A 17,178-nucleotide genomic window follows, 5' to 3' on the forward strand; every position below is an offset into this window, starting at 1 on the left:
AACAGATTCTGTGAAGACTCAAGTATGTAATTAAGGCAGCTCTGCAAAGATACCAAAGACAGCTTTTTTATCATTTTTTAAAGGAATTTAGTGAGCTTGCTTGTCTATTACAGGCTTAAGCTAAGTAGCATAGGTCTTGCTACATTTTTTTTAAAAAGGGGGAGGACGGCTGCCCCAGCTTATGCATAGAAAAACGTATTGTTAAGGATATATCTGTTTCAGCCAAAAGAGAAGAAATGGTGACGCAATGCTTGGGACTTTGGAGTTCACAGGTCTGCAAACAAGGACACAAGCCTAAGTACATAAAAATGCTGGCACAGCCAAAGGTAGTGTAAGAGGAGATCTTGTAAGAGCTTAATGAAAGTTAATTCCTTTAACAAGCAACTAAAATCCTTATTAAGCAGAAGAAAGAGCCAGTCTCACATTTCTCTTCAAATACCTGAAGAGGGCAAAGACTTGTTAACTGCTGCCCCAGAAGGCAGGGCTAGCTAGATCTGATGAGCTGAAAGTTACAGGAGGGGGAGATTCGGATTAGAGATTAAGAGATGCTTCTTGAAGGTAAGTACAGTTCCAATTACGTGTGTGTGTGCCTTCTCCCTTGCAGATGGATATTCCAGTTTCTGAATTTCCTGAAAGGAGCAAGGGAAACTGCTGTCTCCAACTCTACAGTTCCTCAGAGCACTACTTGAATGTGTGGCCAGAAACTGAAAGCCACTTTGTCTGGTCCGCTCCTTCTCCCAGGAACAATATGCCTGTCTTCTAACAACTTCCCACTGGGACTGCGCCCAACCGTTTTTATTTATCTTTTAACCATTTTTCTGGGGGGAGTCAGCCAAGGAACAGTAGGCCAATTCAGGCATTAGGTTCCCTAGGCTTAGAAAAACTTCCTGTTGTTTAAAAAAAGAAGTTATTTTTAAATCACTTTGGAGGAGGAGTTCCTCCCCCCCTAAAATTCCCTGGCAGGCCTGCTACCAGTATCTGGGGGATTCCTAGACGGTCATGCCTCAGGCTAATGCCGACAAGGGTTTAAGCGCTGAATCTGTGAGGGGAAGTAGGTAAATGCATGCCAGGGCTCCATTCCAGCAAGGCTGGGTGACAAGCGATCCTGTTTCGAGCACTGTGTTACCAGGCCAAAGCGAGAGGACTTGGTAGTCCTCAGTAGGGCTATTCAAAATGTGGGCTCTTCATTACGGAGACAAACAGGATGCCCAGAACAGGGTTTTAATTGTGCCTTGTTTCACCCAAGTCTAAAAATCGCAATTAGGTTGCTATGGGGAGCTGCACGACTGCCATTGCGAAGGGCGAGGACTCTGCTTCTGACCTCCTGAAGAAGGTACTCAATTCAGACCTTTGGCCCTCCAATGACGTTCTGAAGATGGCAGTCTGGGGTAGCAGGAGACCATCAATGGCTATTGACCTCTAACACAGGATCCCACAGCTTTTCCATATAAACTGTGCTGGATCTCTCAGGCACCTCTGATCTACTTCAAGCACAGTAGCTCCGATGGACACCAGTGCCCCACATAGCTGCATCATTCTGTACAAAGACCTGGCAGACTTAGCAGCCAAGAACGGTCCATTAGGGCATTTTGTAGGTTAGGATTGCAAGAGGCATTGTCACAGGATGTGGGGTCAGGGGTTGGAGGCAGCGGTTTGGCTGAAACTTCTGCCCAGCAAACGTTCTAAACCTATAAGCTTACCCATTCCAAGCTGAGTGTCACCCCCCATCCTTTTAACGGTGCTTGCGGTACAGCCTAAAAGCCTTAATTTGCACTGAAAACCTTTGAGATGGCACAGAGATATCTCTTTGTAGAAAGCACCATCTTTCTGCCCCATAGAATTCTGTTCCCTTTCAGAACAGAAAGCTTTTGTTTTTGTTTTAAAGGGCAATATGAATTTAGTTGCTCCTACCCAGGGGCTGCCCCACAAATGGGAAACCTGTGACCCTCCAATGTTGTTGGACTACAATTCCCATCATCCTTGACCACTGGCCAAGGCGCCTTAGATTGAGGAGAGCAGGCATTCAACAACATCTTAATGGCCACAGTTTCCCACCCCTACCTTAGCCTGTTCCTTAGGGGTGTTCCCTTAGTGGTACAATGAAGGTGGTCTATCTATTCCCACCACCCAGGGTCAGTATGTACAACATGCATTGTGAAAAGGTGCCCCAAGTTCAACCACAGGAAGATGGCCAAGGCTGCCATTCTATGCACATTCACTTGGGAGCAAGTCCCACTGTGTTCAAGGAAGCCTGCTTTGAGAAAACATGCACGAGGCGGGATCTGTATGGATGAAGCTATGTTACGTGGATAAAAATATGACAAAAGAAAAGTGGGGGCGGGGGAAAGGAATGCTCTAGCAAGATGGGTTTAATGCTTTTTAATAGCATGGCAAAGAAACCGAGAATGTCAGTAGAAGATCACATCATGGAGAATGGAAACCAAGTACAATACTGAAGAGGAGCTGCTTAGTCCAACAACAACATATGATCTCACTCCTCTGCATTGGTTGCAAAAATCCTCTGTTTTGCCATTCTGGAAAGCTCCAGTTCACTTCTGCATTCAAACAAAAGCTTATTTAGCTTAGCTGTTAAGATAAAAAGTTTTTAACTGGGAAGTCCCCAGGGACTTACTCTTGACTGCACCTTCTCAATCTGCTTCTCTCCCCCCACCCCATGGGGATTCTGTATTGACCTGCCCAAAAAGGTTGGTGATTACTGTGATGGCATGTATAACTTTGAGCATATATGGGCTGGGAGACACTTCTGAAATACTCAGTATTATTCAGAAAGTTCTCCCTAGAAAGCAAGATGAATGTTGGTACCTGTTTAGCTATACAGGTGTTTTAAGAGCTGTGGCTCAGTGGCAGAAGATCTGCTTTGCATGCAGGAGGTCTCAAGTTCAATCCCCAGCATCTCTAAGTAAGGCTGCGAGTGTCCCCTGTAAGCAACTCTCTCAAAGGTCTGATTCTGTTTAAGGCAGCTTCCTATGTTCTCACAAACGACAGAACCTTTGCTGTCCGTTTCAGCAGAGACTGACCCACTTGGTGTCTTCCAATTCTCACTCTTTTTAAGAGGCAATGAGTTGGCTACTTACAGACCTGTAATTGTAACGCTGAGTACTGCAATGTGCAGAGAGGTGTGCTTGCAAACATGCAGGGCCACATGGCGGGCATGTGCCAGGAAGTCTCTATCAGTCACAGTTCACATGGGTGTCCACAATCAGCTTTATTGTATTTACAATTTTCATTCCTACTTGGGGACAGACCCCAGCTCAGTGACAAGAGCATATCCGTTGCCTGCAGAAGGCTCCACATTCAATGCTGGAACCTCTAGTTAAAAGGATCAAGTAGCAGGGGATGGGAAAGACCTCAGTGATGGAGCACTTGATTCACCTGCAGAAGGCCCAGATTTCAATTGCTGACATCTCCAGGTAGGGCTTGGAAGATTCCCTGTCTGAAACCCTGGAGAGACAACACAGAGCTAGATGCACCCAATGTCTGACCCAGAATAAAGCAGCATCCTATGAGATGATGGAGAGCCATTACCCATCAGACTAGAAAACAGATGAACCAATAGGAAGCTCCCTAGTCACAAGAATGCTTCAAGTGTGACCTGGGCCTTAGTGACTGGCTTAACTAGATGCTTGCTGCATTAAGGAACTGGGAAGGGAAATGGTTTGAGTCTCATTGCTCCACCTTTTTTCCAGCTGCTCCCCACTCAATGCGCTGGAGTGAAACTCTGCTAGAGGAGGCCAAAGCAGCCACAGTAGTGAAAGGGCAGTCCACTGGAGGAAGAACATGCAGGTGGGAGTCAGGTGGGATTAGAGTACCACGGCTCCAGGTTTGGGAACAAAACCTGCCCCACTCATTTGCTTCCTGCCTGGAACTGGGAGGTGTTGCACCGCAGTGCTTTTTCAAGCATGTGATGAGAAACAGGGAAGGTTGGTGGAAACAAAATTACATAGGATTAAAAGGATCAGCAGACAGATCGCAGATAGGGCAATGAAGAGGACCTAAATCAGTACCCTTAGCTTCTTGATAAAGATCTTGGTTGACAGAAGAGGGAGTTTTGCCTCAAGAACTGTATGTATGAAGTCTCTCATGTAAACCAAGTGGTAACCAGCTGACTCATTTGAGCTCATGATCCAGGTGAAATCCAATTAAAAGACTCCCAGCTGGTGTTTTTTTTCTTCCAGGGGAAAATTTGTTTCAAGTGGCTCTTGATTTCAGCCACTTCCTGACATGAGATCATATCATAGCAGGGTCAGATTTTGCTAGCCAACAATATTCAAGGCAGCACATAAACACACAGTTCTCTGACTTGACTTCGAGATCGTCCAGAAAGAGCAGCAAAGATTCTTCAGTGGAGAAAGGCTGGCTCAGGACCTGAGAAACAAGCACCCATCTCACTCATTCTAAACCATCTGTTCCACAGGAGGGTATTCGGCAAGCCTGGTAGCGATAAGAGTGCCAATACCCTACTTATTTTTTGTTGTGACATAGCCCATGTTCAAGGGAAACGGCCGAGACACTGAAGCCCGGGAAGAAGGCATCGGCCGTCAGGTCAGGTTTGTAAAAATGGGAGCGCAATTGAGGAAAAGAAAACCAGGTGGGTTCTGCTCAACTGAATTCCAGCATGGAAAGTGTGCTGGAGCTTTTATATTCCTGCTTGTGAAGTTCTGTGCTGTGTTCAGCACCTTAGCCCAGAATGTTTCAGAAGCATGTGAAGTATTTGCAATTTATCTAGTTTCCAAAGGAGCCATGAGCCATTGCTCACTGCACCATGGGCTGGAACATGTCTCCTAAGTGTCTTGGGCTTGCTGTAGCTCTAATAGCCAGGGGTTTCCCCACATATCCTGGTTTCTAAGACTGGGAAATCTAAAGCAGATGGTGATGGTGCAGAAGACTATAGCGTCTTCCTATTACCCTTCTCTTAAGACTTGGGGCTGAAGGAGCTACTTTTTCCTGATCAGTCATCTGAGCTTTCCAAATGACCAAATTGTGAGGCTTGAGATTTATTTTTCTAAAAACATTCTGGTTCTGCAGTCTGTGGCTCAGAAACCTGCTGCAATCCCTTCATCTTCCACTCTCCAGTTCGTCCTAGGGAGTGCACTATAACAAAGAGAAAACATGCAAGGCACAGGAAAAACAGGGCAATCAATTCCAACTCCTGCCCCAGAAAGCTGCTATGTAGTCTGAGTAGCAACCCCTCATTCCAACTGCCCCCCATGACACATTAACACTCTACAACCTGACAAAACACTGCTGCACTAAGGTATTACGCCCTCCTCTGCAGCTACCAGTCAGCAGGTTTGGCACCATCAGAGATCCACTCTAAGGCAAAGAGAGGATGCTGCCATTTCTGGAGCTCTTCCCAATGCAGGACGGGTGAACAAGAAAAACTCAGGTGTGTGCTGTGTGCCTGCTCTCACCCACCAGAATAAATGTTCTCGCACTCACCTTGCTCATCTCCTCTCTTTCTTCCGCATGCATCCATATTGGCTTGTGCTCGTCTGCAGGATAAAATACAAAAGGGGTTAAAACAAAGCAAAGCAAAACAAAGCAAAACATCCCTGTTGTTATTTCAAAAGGAATGCTACTCTTTCCCATGGTACAGTCGAGAAAGGAAGAAGCTTAAACTTTTGGATCTGTTTGCTTATTTTCTTTGGAAGAAATGGTTTTTGTCAGCTGGGCCATGAAAATAAATAGGTAATGCAAAGAGTAGGCACCTAGGCTCCAGCCTGCACCAGTGGTGTGGGGGGGGGCACAAGGGCAGCTGCCCCAGGCACAAACTTGTTAGGGGCACAAAATTTCAACACCCGGTGCTGCCTCAATACAGCTGTGCACTTCTGGCGCTGGGCTCCTTTGAAAATGGTTTATCCATATGAACCAGGAAGTGACCTCTTCCAGACAACCGAATGACTCTTTTCTTATCTCCATGGCTGCGATTTCCTGGGTGACGTAGATGCCGTTTGGCAGTTGAATGTGCATGCGTAATCCCTCCCTCCCACCACGTGGCCCTGGGCACGGGCAACCCATGATACACCACTGGCCTGCACACCCCCACCAAGCTCCTCCTATAAATCCTGGCTGCCCTCCTCGCTCTTTGCTGTCCGTACCATCCACAGAGCCAAATTCCTTCACATGGGCCCGGGTGAGGATCTCCTTGTAGAGGACCTCTGCTTCCTTATATTTGCCTTGTTTCAGGTAACAGGAGGCCTGGTACAGAGGACAGGAATGACAATCTTAAAAATGCAGCACAGGCAGCCACCGATCCTCATGCGCAATACCTACCCCCACCCCCCTTTCACCACCCAGTGGACTCACCAAATTGTTCTTTGTTTTGGCCACATTTGGGTCGTCAGGCCCCAGGCGCGACTCGTAGATCTCCAGCGCCCGGCAATAGTAATATTCTACCTCTTCATACTTTCCCTGATTCTGGCATAGCAAAGCCAAGTTATTTAACTGTTTGGCCACATCCGGATGATCTTTGCCTAGAACCTGAAAAGGAGGCAAACAAACAGAAAAGGCTAGTTAAGAAGAAAATAAGCAAATCTGGGAATATGGCAGGATCCTTTTACTTCTGGGAGGGGGGGGGGGTGGTCCATGGAAAGTCATTTGGAGCTTCAGCTCCGGCAGAAATAGCTCCTTCTGCATCGTATTTGACACCTGCCTCTCCCTAGGCATTGTTCTGAATCCACATGGATCCACGCTTTGCATGCAGAAGGTGCCAGTTTCAATCCCTGGCATCTCCAGGTAGGGTAGGGAAAGATGCCTGCATGAAACCCTGGAGAGCTGCTGCCGGTCAGTGCAGACAATACTAAGCTAGACAGACCATTCTGGACTGACTTGGGAAACTTCCTATCTAACACACACGCTCCCCTTTCCTGAGTAGCATTGAAGAGGATTGCAGAGGGCCCCCGGCTGGTTGTCTTGACACCCTGGCCCTTTCTCCTCCAGGGGGGAGGGAATTTACCTTTTCCCGGATTTCCAGTGCTCGCTTGCATAATGGTTCTGCCTCCTTGTATTTCCCCCTTTTGCCGTAGAGAACAGCCAAGTTATTCAGGGTTGCTGCAACCTGCAGAGAAACATAAGCAGACCTACATTAGAGCCATGGAAGAACTAAAAGAAAGAAAGAAAGAAAGAAAGAAAGAAAGAAAGAAAGAAAGAAAGAAAGAAAGAAAGACCTATTAAGTAAGATTCCTTTAAACACCACTATCTTGCAACCATCCATGGCAAAGATGGTCCAAGATTTTCACAGCAGAATGGCCTAGTTCAGGGACTAACTCACTCACCTTACCTGTCTGAACTCCTTGTTCAGCTTTTGCAGTAAAAACAACCCCCCTTTTGAGTCATCTAGCCCTGACTTTGTCACCAAACCCTTCCGAAGGGTCAGCTGACCATGTAACGTGACACTCCTGCAAGTCCCCTTGGCCACATGACTGGCTTACAACTCCCCCCTGCCCAGAACTTCCTTCCCATCCAAGTCCGGGGAAACGGCTACTTACTGCAGGGTGGTCCTTGCCAAGCGTCTTCTCCCTGATGGACAGTGCATCGTTCAGAAGGTGAGCTGCCTCCTTGTATTTGTTCTGATCCCTGCAGCACAAAGTGAGGCACATATTGAGCAATACCGGAGGGACAGAAATCGTATCACACAAGACCCAAGGAGGTCCTTCCTCCTTCGTCACACAACTTTTCCACAGTTAAGTTCAAAGCACTGAGTTTCACTTTCCCGGACAATGGTTCCATAGTCACACAAGGGGGGAAACCAAGAAAGCCCTGTTCCTTCCTAAGTGAGTGAGTGTCTGCCGGAGTTGATAGGGTTCATTACCGAGTTATTTGAAGTTCGAAAGATCGCTCTCCTTCCCAGGCTGAGAGAAATATGGCGAAAACAGGCTATTGATTGGGACAGTGTGATTTTTGCAGCTGCTGTTAAAGTTGCAAAACAATGAAGCACGGGATTGTGCAATGGAGAACTTCTGCAACAACAATGGGATACTAGCTCTGTCCAAGGCCTGATGGAGAACAGCAACAACCGGGAAAAGATAGACATAACATTTTACAAGGACAGGGAGAAACATCATGGACAGAATAATGGCTACACACAGGAAGAACAAGGATATAGTTTGAATGCTTCACCTGTAGCTTTATAAATCATTTAATGTGTCAATACAAATGGAAGTCGTTAAAATGGCAGTTGTGGTAAAAGGGATTGTTTTGACTGCAGTGTAACTGAAATTAGTAAGATTTCTGAATGCAGAAATAAAGTAAATCATCAAACCATCAATTCCAGCACGTGGGAGCCCACCTAAATTATATAATTTGGCATCTGAATGATTGGTATTAATAATTATATTATAATTTGGCATTGTTATAATGAGGCTATTATTGGATTATTGTAATTGAAAACTAATAAAAATTATTATTATTTAAAAGTGTCTGCCATTCCCCTCCTCCTCTCACCTGTATACTAAGGCCAAGATGTTGAGCATAGTGGCCACGTCAGGGTGGTCGTGGCCCGAAGTCTTCTCCAAGTCCTCCAGCGCCTGCTTGCAGAGGGGAACAGCCACTTCATAGCGTCCCTGGGAAGCGTACTGGATCACCAGGTTGTGGAGTGTGCGCAGGCGTGCTGGGATCTCGTAGCCGCCTTGCTGGGCGGCTGCCGCTGCGCTACTGTGCGGATGAGGCACTGCAAACGTAAGATCGCATTAATCGAGGATAGAGGAGGCAGCTCGCAATGCCACGAGGGCTATGGCCCATTCCTACTGGCTAGCACTCCGTCCCAAACCAGACACAACAACTGCTGGAAGATACGTACAAAAAGGTAGCTTTATGACTCTTCCTTTCATCCGTCCTCTGCGCACAGTTACCCTGGTATATGCTCACTTGACCGCTTTGATCTGCAGAACCAGCACTTTTATAAATGCTGCATAATGCTTGTTCTGCACTTGCAAGGAATCTATTATACATTTAGGAACTCCCTGCCCATTGATATTAGGCCTTTGTTCTTGTTCTTGGCATCTGCAAAAAAAAACCTCTTCGCTTAGGCAAGCATACCCAGACACATGTAATTTTGACATGTGTTTTAACATGGGATTTTATACTATTATGCGTATTTAAAAAAAAAAAGCACAAAACTGCTGACTTTACTTGCATTTTGAAAGCTTGTTTTTAAACACCTGATCTTAATGTAAATTTTGTATCGTCTTATGCAAACTGCTTAATGGTTTTGATGAGGAAGTGGTATGCAAATCCTGCTGGTTAAATAAATGAATAATAAAATAAGGGAAGAATGCAACCTACACCCTTGGCCCTGGTCCTCTTCCTCATTTGGAAACAAGTCGTCCAAGGAATCTTTCGTGGAATCACCCTCTTTCTCCTCCTGAGACATTGATGGGGGGGAAAGAAACAAAGAAAAGGGGGGAAAGGAGAGCATGAGTGCTTAATATTTCGCTTAAGTAGTTAAGCTTAAGCTTAACCAAGCAAGCCCATTCAAAGGTTCTCTTCCCAATAAGAGAAGACCAACCCAGTTATTGTAGCTGGGGGCGAGCTGTGTCTATCTCATCCACCCAGACAAACCCGAATTGCTAGATGCTCTATCAGGACCTCTTGGAAAGACCATCACTACTAGACTTTCTTGCAGAAAGAGACACAGGCGTCTTCCCCCACCCGAAAATGTTCTGGGCGCTCACCGACGGGGACACATCCTCATCGTATTTCTTCAGCTGGTTCATGAACTCCAGGTGCTTCTTTTCCTCCTCGAGCTGCGCCACCGTTTGCTCGCTGCGCTGCAGCTTCTGCTGGGTGTTTGCCAACTCGTCCCGCAGCCACTGGTTCTCCTGGCACAGACGGCGCACCTGGGCCCGCAGCTTCTGCTTCTCAGATTCCACTGCGTTCAGGTGGTTTGACAAAGCCATCATCACCTGGCCCAAGGGAAGCAAGAAGAGACATTGAAAGGCTGCAGTTTCCTTCAGGGTAACCTTTGGGTGGTGGGGGCAGGGGGCACATAACGGTGGTAAGGCGGAGCCAGAGGCAAAAATGGATGGAGCAATGAATGTGGATTGTTACGTTTGTACAGCATGCTAGTTTCTAAACACACCCACCCACCAATACACATTCCCCTCTCTTGCTTGGCTGGAGAGAAGAGAGTCATTATCAGAGCTCAGGGACATATTCTAGCCAGGCAAAAACATATGGTCACGAACAGTTCAGAGGACCAGCTAAAGAGGCCCGAGGGGGCGCATGACGGCCCCACATAGGTCTGAGTTTCCACATCCTTAGCCTAATGCAAGAATAGTGCCCCCTTGCGAGGTCCCTCTTCAATGGCAGTTTCCATGTTGCTCTATCCAAAAACCTCTTGGCTGGCCTGACTTAAGGTTCCCCGTCTCAGTAAAAAGAAAAAAAAAACTACTACAGGGGATTCCAAGGCCTGCCTCAGACTAAAATATGCAACACTTGGGTTCAACAAGTTGGAATGATCACCTGTCATGGAAGCTTTGAGGTTCCTGCATACAGGGACTGGACTAGTTCTATGATTCTATGAAGTTGTGGTCGGGGGGGGGGGGCAATATGGCCCCTTAAGGCAATGTTTTTCAACCTTTTTTGGGCAAAGGCACACTTGTTTCATGAAAAAAATCACGAGGCACACCACCATTAGAAAATGTTAAAAAATGTTATAAAATTTAACTCTGTGCCTATATTGACTATATATAAAGTAATTTTTCATTTTTTCCCACGGCACACCAGGCAACATCTCGTGGCACACTACTGTGCCGCGGAACAGTGGTTGAAAAACACTGCCTTAAGGAGTGCCATAAGGGCCCCAAAGCTGCCTCCATAAGTCAGCTCTGGGCTGCCAAGGAGAAGCAAGGCTGCAGTTAATGAGTAAGAGGAAAGTGGGTGGGTGGGGGGAGAGACACAGACTTGGAACCATATACAAGACAACCACGCCAGGCAGGCCACTTATAGATGTTGAATTCTATGCCCAAAGCTGCAATTATCCTGTACAAGAGTGGCACGGTCCTGCCTACACCCAAACATGTTTGGCAAGCATGATTTCGCAGAGTCAGCCAAGGCAATATATTTGACAACCTTTTTAAACAATGATTTCCCATACAGTCATACCTTGGAAGTCGAACGGAATCTGTTTTGGAAGTCCGTTCGACTTCCAAAACATCCAAAAACCAAAGCACAGCTTCCGATTGGCTGCAGGAAGCTCCTGCAGCCAATCGAAAGCTGCGGAAGCCCCGTCGGACATTCGGCATCCAAAAATAGTTCTCAAACCAGAACAGTCACTTCCGGGTTTGCGGCACTCGGGAACCAAAACATTCGAGAAGTAAGCTGTTCAAAAGCCAAGGTACAACTGTATTTCACTTCCTCTGACAGACCCATATGCCACTCTAAGACACCCCAATGGGCTGCCCCTTACCTGAGCCTCTCCAAGTCCCAGCTCAATCATCTCCACTGACTTGCGCAACAGGTTGGCCTTCTCATGCACTAGGTTGGCTTCCTCGTCCTTCTTCAGACACTTGATGGTCTCTAGCAGGCTGTGCAAGATCGAGTTGTGCTCATTCTTCAGGGCTTCCAGCCCCTGCATCACTAGTTTGGTGTTGGAGATGATCTCCTCTTGGCTCAGCTTGTCCATCTTCTCCTCTCTGGGATACACCATCGTGGACATAGTCATTCGCAGCTACGATCCCCACCTATGGAAGGAAAGGGCAAGGTTGCTCACTTGGGCAGGTCAGGTCCTGAAATGTTTAAAGCAACAGCTGCACACAGCTGATCCCATAGAGAGAGGGGTCTTATTCCCACTTAGCCTTATCACCTGGAAAGAGAGAGAGAGAGAGAGAAGGAAATTCCCACAACACCTCGCGGCTCTGTGTCCTTGCATAAAGAGGAACACGGCATGTCATTGGTAGCCGCAACTTGGGTAAGGTTGATGGCGACGTCAAAGCTGCTACCGCCCCCACACCCTTGGGAATAAAGAAAGCTGATTTAGCTGCCATTTAAGAGCACGGGAAGAAGCACAGAGAGCACACCTCCAGCCCCAGAGGTCACATAAATCCAGCACAGAACGGGATGAAATAGGGACACATAGAGATTACAGTATGGCCACCGAAAGCGAATGAGAAATTAAGTTGCTATTTCTTTCTCCTCACAACAGAAAAGCCTCAACAGCTCAAGAAATACAAGTATATGTTACAGAGAACTAGGAGGACAAAATGTTTTGACGGTTCGATTCCGGACTCAACTCCATAGAAGGAAACAACTGGGATTCCCACTCTCAGAACTGAGGAGGGTTCTGGAGTAACTGGGGGGAAAGAATGAGAAGGTGCTGCATAACTGTTCAGCTCCTCCAAGCATGTTGTTAAGTCAAACCTTCCTAATTTCCGATCTGAGACTCTGGGAAGAGGCTTTCTCTATGCCAGTGTTTTTCAACCTTTTTTGGGCAAAGGCACACTTGTTTCATGAAAAAAATCACGAGGCACACCACCATTAGAAAATGTTAAAAAATTTAACTCTGTGCCTATATTGACTATATATAAAGTAATTCTCTTGAATTTTTCAATTTTTCCCACGGCACACCAGGCAACATCTCGCGGCACACTAGTGTGCCGCGGAACAGTGGTTGAAAAACACTGCTCTATGCATCTCTCTCCCACCCACCCACCCACCCTCCTTTGCATTTCCATGGCTGAGTTTTCCGGGGATCCAGCTCTTGAAACGACATTGTACAAATGCTAGCCATTGCTGAACGACAAGGATTAAGGGCTTGTGGGGCTTGGCAGACAGGCGAGAAGAAAGGAGGCGATCTTGAAACCTGCAGCGGGGCTGAAACGAACGAGCCAGAAACATACAGCTTTGACAGTGAAAAAGCTGGCAGCCCTCACTAACGCGTACATACACATTTGCCATCCGGCAGTGCAAAGCTAAGCGAAAGTTTGCCTAGGAAAAAAGAGAGAGAGAGAGAGAGAGAGAGAGAGAGAGAGAGAGAGAGAGATGCAGATTATACAGAGGCAACATTCCTCCCCAGCCATACGGATACTTTTTTCTGTTTTGTTGTTGTTGAAAAGAAGACGCCAAGATCCGGTTACTGCTTTTACCTGGGCTCAAATCATCTCTCAAAAAGATGCGCAGCAGCAATCTAATCTGCTCCACCCACCCGGCCGGCCGGCAGGTCTCCCTACTCCATGGACCCAGAGGCTTCCACAGGAAGGGGTGGGGGGCTTACCTCATCAGAGCAGCTGTTGCCGGTGGCAGTGCTTGCTGCAGAGACAAGAGAAGGAAACCTGGGCTTGTGTGACCCTCCTTGGCAGGAGGCCAGGCTCTTACGCTAAAGAGGGAGGAGGCTATCAGCAGATCTGCCTTTGTTCTCAGTCTGGTCCCACCTCTCTCTCTCTCTCTCTCTCTCTCTCTCTCTCTGGGTGTGGGTGTTCTCTCCCCGGGATCTTTGCTAGGCAACTGTCCCGTCCCGCCTCCCTGTGTTTGCCCAGAAAGTCCCACTAAAAGAAACCACCCAGCACCAAGGCAATGGGTGTCTCTTTCCCAGTACAGCTGCCCTTGATCTTTGCTCCCAAGGTGGGAAAAGGTCTGTCCCTCAAACCTAGGTCTCCTCGCAGCCATACAGACCGGGAGCAGGAAGAAGAAAGAAGGAAGTGAAGGGGGGAAAGGAAGGAGTGGCGAGAGCCCTAGTTTGCTTTTCTAAGTCAGAAAGGGGGACTGAGAGCGAAGGAGGGGTGCTCAGGCTGCTACAGGGGGGGAGAAAAGCAGGGTGACCAGGGTGTGCAGTTTTTGCTGGAAGGGGAAAAGAAGAGAAAACCTTTCTGTGCTATGGTGGTGTATGAGACAACCCCAATTTTTAAACATCATTTTAACGGGGGGGGGGGGGACGGACAGACGGACGGACCCTCGTCTTATACACGGAAAAGTACGGTATATGTGTGGGCAGGGCAGGGAGAGAGTCGCCCATAGCTTTCTCCCTATACTCAGAACTCGCTGATTGACCACTAATTGGCCCATCAGGCGGTCAAGGTGGTCCAGTTGAGGAACTGGATTTTAGGGAGACCTTCACAAAGGGGCGACAATAAATCAATTATTAGAGATTTCTAGATATGTCTTTGACCTGATCCAGCAGGTCTCCACCTCCGTTTTTAAACCAATTGGTCCTTTATCATCTCCTTCAGGTTCCTGCATTCCACAGAAGTTACCGTATTTTTCCGTGTGTAAGACCCCCCCTATTGGGGGGGGGACTCAAAATTGAGAAAATGCACTATGCACTATCTGTGTGTAAAACGACCCCTTATTTTAAACTTCAAAAATTTAGGAAAAAATATAGTCTTATACATGGAAAAATACGGTATTTTTCTTGAGGTTGGGGTACACCAGCGAAGTCATTCCCACAGCACTGAATAAGTGATAAGTGGCACAGGACTAAAACACAGATGCTATGTATGCAGCTTTGTTATCCATGAAAACCTTTCAATGAAATTTTTTTTTTTTTAAAGTGGCACAGAACTACCTAAACACCCTTTATTTGGATCTCCGGATCCAATTAAACTTACTTTGGTTACCAATTTTGTATCAAAAACACTAGCCCACAGGGAGAACAAACCAGGAAATTTGACGCTTCTATAACAACTTCTGCTTTCTTCTCATCTCGGTTGTTTGCCAAGGTTACAAAAATAAATACTTTTTTTGGGGGGGGGGGAGAGAACCAGAATAGCAGGCAGATGGTCACCCTCCCCTATCCAAATGGGCTTGTCACAGCAATACTGTGGCCATTTAGTCATGCCTACTAAATCCTCACGCATCTCCGGTTTGAATAAGCTCATCAATACTTACTTCTAGCAAAGACAACAGATGAGTTCCTACAAAGCTCTGCGCCCTGAGGCTAGCAATGCTGGCACTTGACTCATCATAGCTGTAAGGTGTGGGATGGAAAAAGGTTTGCACACAGCAGCTATAGCAGCTTTTCTAAACTGTGCTTCCAGATAAAAACTGGCCGGGGAAGGCAAGTCAAGGTAATTATGGGGGAAATGGTAAATTGTACATTGGGAACCTAGTGACATACTCAGAGTTCTTTAATTAATCTTTCTTTCATTTACTATGTGGAAGGGAGAAACACTTCACATAGACAAGCTAAGAGGCAGAGGGTGTGCGTTTGAAGTTGGTGGGGGGGGGAACCCACCATGATATCCCATGAACAAAACACTTCTACGATTAGCATCACAGTCTTAAACGTACAACTGCCTCCAATTCATTTGCCTGGCTCACATAATATCCGGGGGGGGGGGGCAATGGCTGCAAGGGGGCAGCAAAGATATCTCTGGTCTCCCCCTTGAATTTTCCACTTTGGTGAAACAAACAACTGCTAAAACTCTGCCCTGTAAGAGATTCAACTACTTTGTCTTACAAGGCTGAAGCACCCATTCAGGGAGGCTGCCTGTTGCATCTCTGCATGATTTACTGCTCTGGATATACAAACCGCTCTGAGAACGCTTTTTTAAAAGTGTTTTAAAAAATATATAAGGCTCACCATTGCCATCTAGTGTCGCATTGTAGGTAAAGGGACCCCTGACTGTTCGGTGCAGTCGTGTCCGACTCTGGGGTTGTGGCGCTCATCTCGCGTTACTGGCCGAGGGAGCCGGCGTACAGCTTCTGCGTCATGTGGCCAACATGACAAAGCCGCTTCTGGCGAACCCAAGCAGCGCACGGAAACGCCATTTACCTTCCCACCACTGGAGCGGTACCTATTTATCTACTTACACTTTTGACGTGCTTTCGGACTGCTAGGTGGGCAGGAGCTGGGACCGAGCAACGGGAGCTCACCCCATCGCGGGGATTCGAACCACCGACCTTCTGATCAGCAAGCCCTAGGCTCTGTGGTTTAACCCACAGCGCCACCCGCATCCCAGTGTCGCATTGTATATTGCACTTAAAACACACTTAAAACGTTTTATTTGCAGCTGCAGAGCTGGGTCCTGATACAATGCTTCTGAAACATTTCCTCATGCACCAGGAGAGCAATCCATTGGGAACAGGCAACAGGCAACATTCCTAATTCACAACCTGTTCAGAAATCAACCCACACAATCAGGCTGGTCATAACAGGAAAACCCAAAAGCCCTTGACCGCTAGTGGCTTGGAAATAGTTTATTCAGAAGCCATTTTCCTCATTGGACAATGGGAGTCTTTCACCTTTCCCCAGGACTACAGCTTACAACAGGGATGGGGAACTTGTGGACCTCCAGATGTTGCTGAATTGCAACTCCCACTATCCTAAGCCACGTGTGTCTTGCTAGCTGGGGCTGATGGGAACAGGAGTCCAACAGCATCTGGAGAACCAATGGCTCCCCACCTCTGCTTTTGAGATCTAGAATTCCTGCACTGCAGGGGGGTTGGGCTAGATGAGCCTCGTGGGCCCTTCCATGATTCAAGATTCAAGTACAGATGGTGGGGGGATAGGGGAAAATATTAGATTGTGCCCATATTTCTTTAAACAGCTACTGCTTCCATGACATATGGATTTCAACTTTATACTGGGAATATGGTTAGCTTCTGCAAAATCCGCAAGTGCTCCTCCATTCTTGTATGTGATCCTCATGTATCAGAGACAAGAATAGAGGAGCACTTGCGGATTTTGCAGAATCTAACCATATTCCCGGTATAAAGTTGAAATCATATTTATTGTCTCAGCCCTTAGTAAGCAAGATCCTAATCTTGCTTACTAAGGGCTGAGACAATAAATATGTCAGCCTTCTGGGTACAGTTGCTGTAAAATATCTGTAACTGTAAAATAGTAACAGTTACAGGTAGGTAGCCGTGTTGGTCTGCCATAGTCAAAACAAAATAAAAAATAAAAAAATTCCTTCCAGTAGCACCCGAAAGCTCATACCAAGAACAAACTTAGTTGGTCTCTAAGGTGCTACTGGAAGGAATTTGTTTATTTTTTATTTTGTTTTGTAAAATAGTAGTTATCATAGCACTTTTCACCTGCAACATGCTTTGCCATCTTTATGTATGCCCATCTCACAATTCTGCATGGGAGCTCGCTATTACTCCCATTTTATGAATGGGGAAGTGAGGCTGAGAAACACTGACTTGCCCGAGGCCATGCAAAGTCTGAAGAAGATTGGCATCTGAACCCAGGAGCTTCCAGACTGAAATCAAACCCACCAT

At 46.8% G+C, this 17,178-nt stretch overlaps 1 protein-coding gene across 6 annotated transcripts in view; it reads right to left on the bottom strand.

Moving 5' to 3' along the window:
• Positions 1–17,178, bottom strand: part of KLC4 (kinesin light chain 4) — a 60,076-nt gene that overhangs the window by 24,916 nt on the left and 17,982 nt on the right. For 5 of the 6 annotated variants that reach the window (XM_033144942.1, XM_033144941.1, XM_033144938.1 and 2 more), the window contains exons 2-10: positions 11,429–11,702; positions 9,693–9,923; positions 9,304–9,382; positions 8,464–8,689; positions 7,509–7,596; positions 6,977–7,078; positions 6,328–6,501; positions 6,120–6,219; positions 5,461–5,513 (exon numbers count right to left, since the gene is read on the bottom strand). In XM_033144942.1, coding sequence (XP_033000833.1) covers positions 5,461–5,513; positions 6,120–6,219; positions 6,328–6,501; positions 6,977–7,078; positions 7,509–7,596; positions 8,464–8,689; positions 9,304–9,382; positions 9,693–9,923; positions 11,429–11,683 — 1,308 coding nt within the window. In that variant the 5' untranslated portion in view covers positions 11,684–11,702. Of the gene's footprint in view, positions 1–5,460; positions 5,514–6,119; positions 6,220–6,327; positions 6,502–6,976; positions 7,079–7,508; positions 7,597–8,463; positions 8,690–9,303; positions 9,383–9,692; positions 9,924–11,428; positions 11,703–13,231; positions 13,331–17,178 lie in introns of those variants that run through there. The other variant, XM_033144940.1, reaches the window with a different exon arrangement.

This window comes from Lacerta agilis, chromosome 3, assembly GCF_009819535.1.
Source record: "Lacerta agilis isolate rLacAgi1 chromosome 3, rLacAgi1.pri, whole genome shotgun sequence".
Classification (NCBI taxonomy): Eukaryota; Metazoa; Chordata; class Lepidosauria; order Squamata; family Lacertidae; genus Lacerta; species Lacerta agilis.